Source organism: Arachis ipaensis, chromosome B03 (genome assembly GCF_000816755.2).
Source record: "Arachis ipaensis cultivar K30076 chromosome B03, Araip1.1, whole genome shotgun sequence".
Lineage (NCBI taxonomy): Eukaryota > Viridiplantae > Streptophyta > Magnoliopsida > Fabales > Fabaceae > Arachis > Arachis ipaensis.
The window spans coordinates 134,067,463-134,073,877 of record NC_029787.2 but is presented as its reverse complement, the minus strand read 5'-3'; the positions used below and the strand labels follow the sequence as shown (position 1 = coordinate 134,073,877).

Here is a 6,415-nt window from a genome sequence, read left to right as displayed (position 1 = left end):
TAAACAAGTAATATCTAAAATTACTAAACACTGCTGCCGATAGAGCTTCTGTAAATGCAATTACCCATCCTAAATTTGAATCCTCTAAATTTTAAATTTGTACTTTAAAAAATAAAATGTGATTTTTTATTTTTAAATAATTTTTCTCTCATATTTATTCTTAGTCCCACTTATAAAATAAATAATAAAAAATTACACTTTACCCTCTAAAAATAAAATTTAAACTTTAGAGAATCCAAATTCATCCATCACGGGGTTATTTTTTATTTGTCATAAATCATAATTGCTACTATTTGCTACACAGTACACACTCTCCCTCACTCAGTCACACGGAGGCTCGGGGTCGGAGCTCCCAAATCAAACACAAAATCAAAATCAGAACAAGACGGTTCTTCAAATCTGTGTCTTGTGATGGCAACCCTGGCCCGTTCAAACTCCCTCCTCCTCCACACTGCCGGCGCCGGAGCTGGAATTGCTGCCCACTGCCGCACCCACCTCCTACGCCAATGGGTTCCAATCCACGCAACCAAACTCAACCCCCTCTCTCTACACTGCAACACATCCTCCTCTCCCACTGCTGGTACTTATCAATATCATCTTCCTAACACTTTCTTTCATTCTTAAATTGATTAGTATGAACATCGCGCGCACATACAGTAGGAGGTGTAAGAGCTCAGGTTGCAACTGAGGCGGAAGCAGGAACTCCAGCTAGCCAGAATGCGGAAGCGCCCGTTGTAGTGGTCACCGGAGCTTCTAGAGGCATCGGTCGAGCAATTGCTCTCTCCTTGGGTAAATCTGGTTGCAAGGTTACTCATTCGCATTTGTTTGTTTCCCTCAATCTCATCTTGTACAAAATTTCGTTTTATTTTTTATATCTATATAACAAGCAAACTTGCCTCCATAGATGTAATATTGGCATAGCTTTCTCTCAGTTCTGCAATTCAGCTATTTTGGGGGTTTTTTTTTATTACAGGTGCTGGTCAACTACGCAAGGTCATCCAAGGAAGCCGAGGAGGTTTCCAAGCAGGTACATGGCTTCCATCTAAATTTATGTTTAATTTTGTAATTCGGTTTGAAACCATGCACTGTCTATGTTTTTATGTTGTTGATGTTTATGTTATGAATCTTTTTTGTGTTAAACACATATAGTGGTCATGGTCTGAGTTGATCCTTGGGACAAGAGATGACAATCCTGTGCTGCGGTTACTTTGATATATTTATTCACAAGCAATAATATTGAAACTGAGGTATCCTGCGACCTCAGCCTGTTTATACTCACTGACTGACCTGTAGTAATTTCTTTGATCATTACTTGCAGATCCAGGAATTCGGTGGACAAGCTCTTACATTTGGTGGAGATGTTTCCAATGAGGCTGATGTGGAGTCTATGATTAAAACTGTGAGCAAATATTTATAAAGCATTGGATTTACATTCTACCTTGGCTGTTTCATAACTTCAATGTATGCAGGCTGTTGATACTTGGGGAACAGTTGACGTGTTGGTAAATAATGCAGGTAACTTAGATAAATCTCTTGTTCTAGGACTCTTTTCCATAATTACAAATTTCAAATTTCATATCTAGTAGAAATGAAACTGCATACTCAAAATACTATCTCATTGTTTTAGGAATTACTCGAGATGGCTTGTTGATGCGGATGAAGAAATCACAATGGCAGGAGGTTATTGATCTAAATCTCACTGGTGTTTTTCTTTGCACCCAGGTATTAAGTTCAGAATTTGAGTACATGTTATATTAAGTATACTTCTCTTTTAGAGGAGCTGACATGGTTTATTTTTTGCAGGCAGCAGCTAAAATTATGATGAAGAAGAAGAAGGTGACATCACACTTCAATCTCCTCCCTACATCTTTTCATATCATATGTTTGTCGATGGTGGGAAGAAATGTTGTTGGATACAGCCCTATGGGCTTCAACTTGACCTTTGTCCTCATCAAATCATCAGTCCTGACTAAAATTCCTGTGTAAAATAGCTAGAAGTGTTTTTCTTTCTTTTTCTTCTGTTTTTAATTTTTATTGGTAGGGGGCTGTATTTTGGAAAAAGTTATCAGTCAACCACTGCAGTCTTTATAATTTGAAAAATTACAGCTAGCATTTGCTAAAGCACTCTACTTTTATATCTCTGTTCACTGGTGATTTTGCAGGGAAGGATAATCAATATTGCATCAGTTGTTGGTTTGGTTGGGAATGTTGGACAAGCCAATTATAGTGCTGCAAAAGCAGGAGTAATTGGCCTGACAAAAACAGTTGCAAAGGAATATGCTAGCAGAAGCCTCACTGTAATTTTACAATAATTTTCTGCCTGATGTCTAATATGCAGTTTTATATAGGTTGATGGAATTTTACTGAAAACACCGGCATTTCCTCAGGTTAATGCAGTTGCCCCAGGGTTTATTGCATCTGACATGACTGCCAAGCTAAGCGAAGACATTGAGAAAAAGATTCTGGAGACAATTCCTTTAGGTGAGCATGACCAAAATATTTTTAGCCCCGAAGCACATGTAGCAACAGTTTAAAACAGTTGATAATGCTTTGTAACATTCTGTTTCAACCTTATATTCAGGGAGATATGGCCAACCAGAAGAAGTTGCTGGACTTGTGGAATTCTTGGCCCTCAATCCTTCTGCTAGTTACATCACTGGCCAGGTCCTTTATTTCCTCAGTGGTTTTTCTAGATATAGAACTAGTCTGATAAACTATCCCATTATATATAGTAGATTATGTGACTTAAGTTATTTACATGTAATGTTTTTCCCATTCATCTTTTATGTGCTGTTATAAACCGGAACTGCTCTATTGCAGGTGTTCACTATTGATGGAGGCATGGTGATGTAAGTCAGTAATATGCTTCCTTTAGCAACTTGAGTTCTACGCTTAAAGTTCATACCAATAGGCAATAGCCACAGAAATTCAACTTCTTTCATATGGTGATAGTTCATTGTATGCTGATTTTTGCTCCAGTGTTATACTTGGTAACTTAATCCTATCAATTTTGTTTAGCTATTAAAAGGCTTCTAATTCGGATGAATTTGGCATCTTACTACATGTTGGTGAGTCTTCATCCTAATGCATATGAATACTCATCTTATCTTCTTCTATAATAAAAATAATAATAATAATATGCCGTACCATTATTGCATTCTTGGTGGGAATAATATGGTTGTCTGCATATAAAATAGAAAAATCACTTGTGACAGACAACTCTTCATCTTGATGGATTGCAAATCTCAAAGAAACTACATGTTATGTACAGAATTCATGTATGTGTTGTGTAGACGAATGGCAAAATATGTAAAGAATCCTAAACAAAATTGATTTTTAAAGGCCTAAAAAACATGAAAGATTTTGCACCCTAACTTAAATTCTGGTGTAACATTCTATTGTAAAAGATCCGAGCATGCTCTAATATTTCCTACTCGATTTGAACTAGAATCTATAGCTAGCTGCCTAGCTATCAACTGATAGATTATTCGAACAAAGCAATCATTGAGGGTGCTACCCTTGAAACAATAGCTCAGGAGAAGAACTTGTAGTTATGGATTGAAATGATGATGTTTCTCAGTGCTCCAATTGGGGATACTGTCATCAAAAGTACCCCAATCACAATGCATGTCTGAAATATAATAAAAATCAGGTCAAAGTCTGAGCGTAATTACTAAAACTAAGAGGAGACTGTTCAAGGATTATTGACAGGGGTCAGTTAACATACCCAATTTACGAACCAAGACAAGCTAAATCTCTTAGGTTTGTAAACTTTAAGCCATATTATGCAAGGCAGCTGCAAGTAGGAAGAATGCAACACTAAGTATTTGATAATATATGATGACTACTAGGTCTTCTTTCGTAGGTGATTTGATTATATAATATGTGAAAAGGAAAAATAAATGCTTTGCTTATATACTTACGAAGTATGATGTTGGGGCAAAGGCAAATCCTCCAAGAAATCCAAGAAGTGAACCAAAGAATGGGACGCATATAGCAATTGCCATTGTGAATGCTGTAACAGTGGGATAAAATGTACTTAATCTAGATAGCAGTTCAAAATTCAAGCTAAGAAAAAAAGGGTCCATAAGCAATCACCTCACATACCTACAAATAGAGTGCGGGCAACGAATCGAAGTGTGAAGCAAGGGGGGAACTTAAACTGCTTCACTAATAAGGTTTCCATCATATCAAACACTGGCATAGAAAATACCTGTTGTTTCCATATCCAAAGTAGAAGTGTAGAACCTGAGAATGCTGATTGAATAAAAAGCACAAGAAGTCAACGAACTGAAAAATGAAACTCACCTGGTAGCCACCAACAACATGGACAATAACAAACATGTTAGCAGCAGCAATGAGCCAAATAGGGTGCTCAAGAGTGATGAGGATGTTATCTTCAACCGAGTTTCCAAATACATAGTATCCAATGAAGGCAACAGGGAAGTAGCAGATTGCCACTCCTATGTATGCAAGGATAACTCCGTTCCACATTGGTTTCTTGGAAGGCACTTCTTCGGTTGAAGGCATCGTTGCTTGGATTTCCAGAACTACATTGTGGCCTGCATAGGCGAATGCTACATCTCCCAAGGCAGTCATGAAGTTGAACACACCATCTGCTGTGCTCTTTGCGTTGTAGCCATAATCCACATTTGGTTGAACTCCCTTCATAAGTGAAGCCACCCAAGCAATAGTTGAGTAGCTGTAATGTATTAATGTTACATAAGCAACTATTCACATGAAGATGTTGAAATCATTTTCATGTAAAAATAATAGTCAAGATGTAAAAATGTCTTATGTTAAGCAGAGTAACAATATCACTATAAGAAGATTGATGATATATAAAGGAATTTGAATTACGCAATAGACATGATGGCTGCAGCTAGAGAGACAGCAGAAATAGAGTTGAAGCTGGGGCATTGACAGAGTACAAAGTTGACAGATGCAAAGATCATAATCCAATAGGAGGTTCTGATGTCTTTGCATGTGGGACAAACGCTGCCATGAAACTTCTTAAGAGATTTGCCTCCGGTGACCATATAAACAATGCATGTGCCAACCTCAACAAGTAGCTGTTGGGGAACCACGATGTATAGGCCAAGCTTTTCACCAAAGGCATACTGCCCTAACTCGTGGTACCGGTCAAATCTCTTGCCGGGAACCATTTCGTGCATCTCAACCATTTGCCATAGTGTGAACAAGGTGATGATCCATGACAATAGCAGTGCAACCACGCCAGGACCCCTAAATTCAAACACCAAGATTAAGAAGGTAAACTATACCCATGCTTCAGATATATGCATAAATATATGTGTCGTTCAATTTATTTTCAATATATATTTATATTCCAACATGTATTTTATACTTGTGGCTAATTTTGATGGTCAATTTTAGTGTACACTTAACATAGTTTAGATAATAGATATTCAATTTGTATAATTTTAAAATATTTATTTATTCACGATATTTATTATGTAATTTTTTGAAATTTTTATCCATAATAATATAATTTAAAAAAATAGAATAATGTAATATTAATTTGATTCAGCTGAATTTTCTTAGTTTTTATAAGAATAATTCTATCCAATTATATTATTTTCGATCTTTATTATTGAGATAATTTTTTATAAGAATAACTCTATGAGAAAGTCTAAGGGTTATCATTTTTATTAAAATTTGGTCAGCACTTAACTAGTAAAAGAAAAATGAGTAATTTCACACTATTAGATATAATCTTACACTATTAAAAATATTAATGATAGTTAATTGATGGATACAAATCACAAAATCTGCTAGCCCCTTGGCACTCTTCTAATTCTATTTATTAGAATTTATTATTTTTGGCCATCAATTAGCCATCAATATTTAAAAGTGTAGACAAAAATATATTGTTAAATTACTAAATTGAATTAATAGCTAAAAGTAATGGCTAAAAATAATAAATTTTGATGACTTTTTAGTATTCTTCTTTTTCCTTATTGGGAGCCACTTAAATAAAGACGCTTAAAACGTCTTTTTATAAAGATGTTTTCTAATAATTAAAATTCAATACATATAATTGATTAAATCGTATTATTTTTGTTAAAATTAAATCAGATAAATTGATTTGGCCGAAAAATCGGTAAACCAAATCTTGAATCGGTCTAAATTAATATTTTTTTTATAAAAAATGACTACAATGGGAGCCACTAGACGCTTAAAACGTCTTTTTATAAAGATGTTTTCTAATAATTAAAATTCAATACATATAATTGATTAAATCGTATTATTTATTATTAAATTAAATCAAATAAATTAATTTGGCCAAAAAATCGGTAAACCAAACCTTAAATCAATCTAAATTAATATTCTTTTTTATAGAAAATGATTACAATAGCCTTAATAATCTTATTATAGAAAATGACTAAAGTATTCT

At 34.9% G+C, this 6,415-nt stretch overlaps 2 protein-coding genes across 3 annotated transcripts in view; one reads left to right on the top strand and one right to left on the bottom strand.

Moving 5' to 3' along the window:
* On the top strand, window positions 291-3,139 carry LOC107632011 (3-oxoacyl-[acyl-carrier-protein] reductase 4). 2 transcript variants are annotated; one of them, XM_016335631.2, is made up of 11 exons: window positions 291-580; window positions 658-806; window positions 974-1,027; window positions 1,319-1,399; window positions 1,470-1,515; window positions 1,628-1,722; window positions 1,804-1,836; window positions 2,163-2,297; window positions 2,388-2,481; window positions 2,582-2,664; window positions 2,821-3,139. In XM_016335631.2, the coding sequence occupies exons 1-11, from the start codon at window positions 412-414 to the stop codon at window positions 2,851-2,853; spliced, it is 972 nt and encodes a 323-aa protein (XP_016191117.1). In that variant the 5' UTR covers window positions 291-411; the 3' UTR covers window positions 2,854-3,139. The 2 variants fall into 2 exon arrangements, with proteins under 2 accessions (XP_016191117.1, XP_016191118.1); XM_016335632.2 differs by having other exon boundaries at window positions 295-580; window positions 661-806; window positions 2,821-2,853.
* Window positions 3,009-6,415, bottom strand: part of LOC107634810 (lysine histidine transporter 1) — a 7,905-nt gene continuing 4,498 nt past the window's right edge. The window contains exons 2-3 of the mRNA XM_021117493.1: window positions 4,861-5,244; window positions 3,009-4,702 (exon numbers count right to left, since the gene is read on the bottom strand). Coding sequence (XP_020973152.1) covers window positions 4,186-4,702; window positions 4,861-5,244 — 901 coding nt within the window. The 3' untranslated portion in view covers window positions 3,009-4,185. The remainder of the gene's footprint in view (window positions 4,703-4,860; window positions 5,245-6,415) is intronic.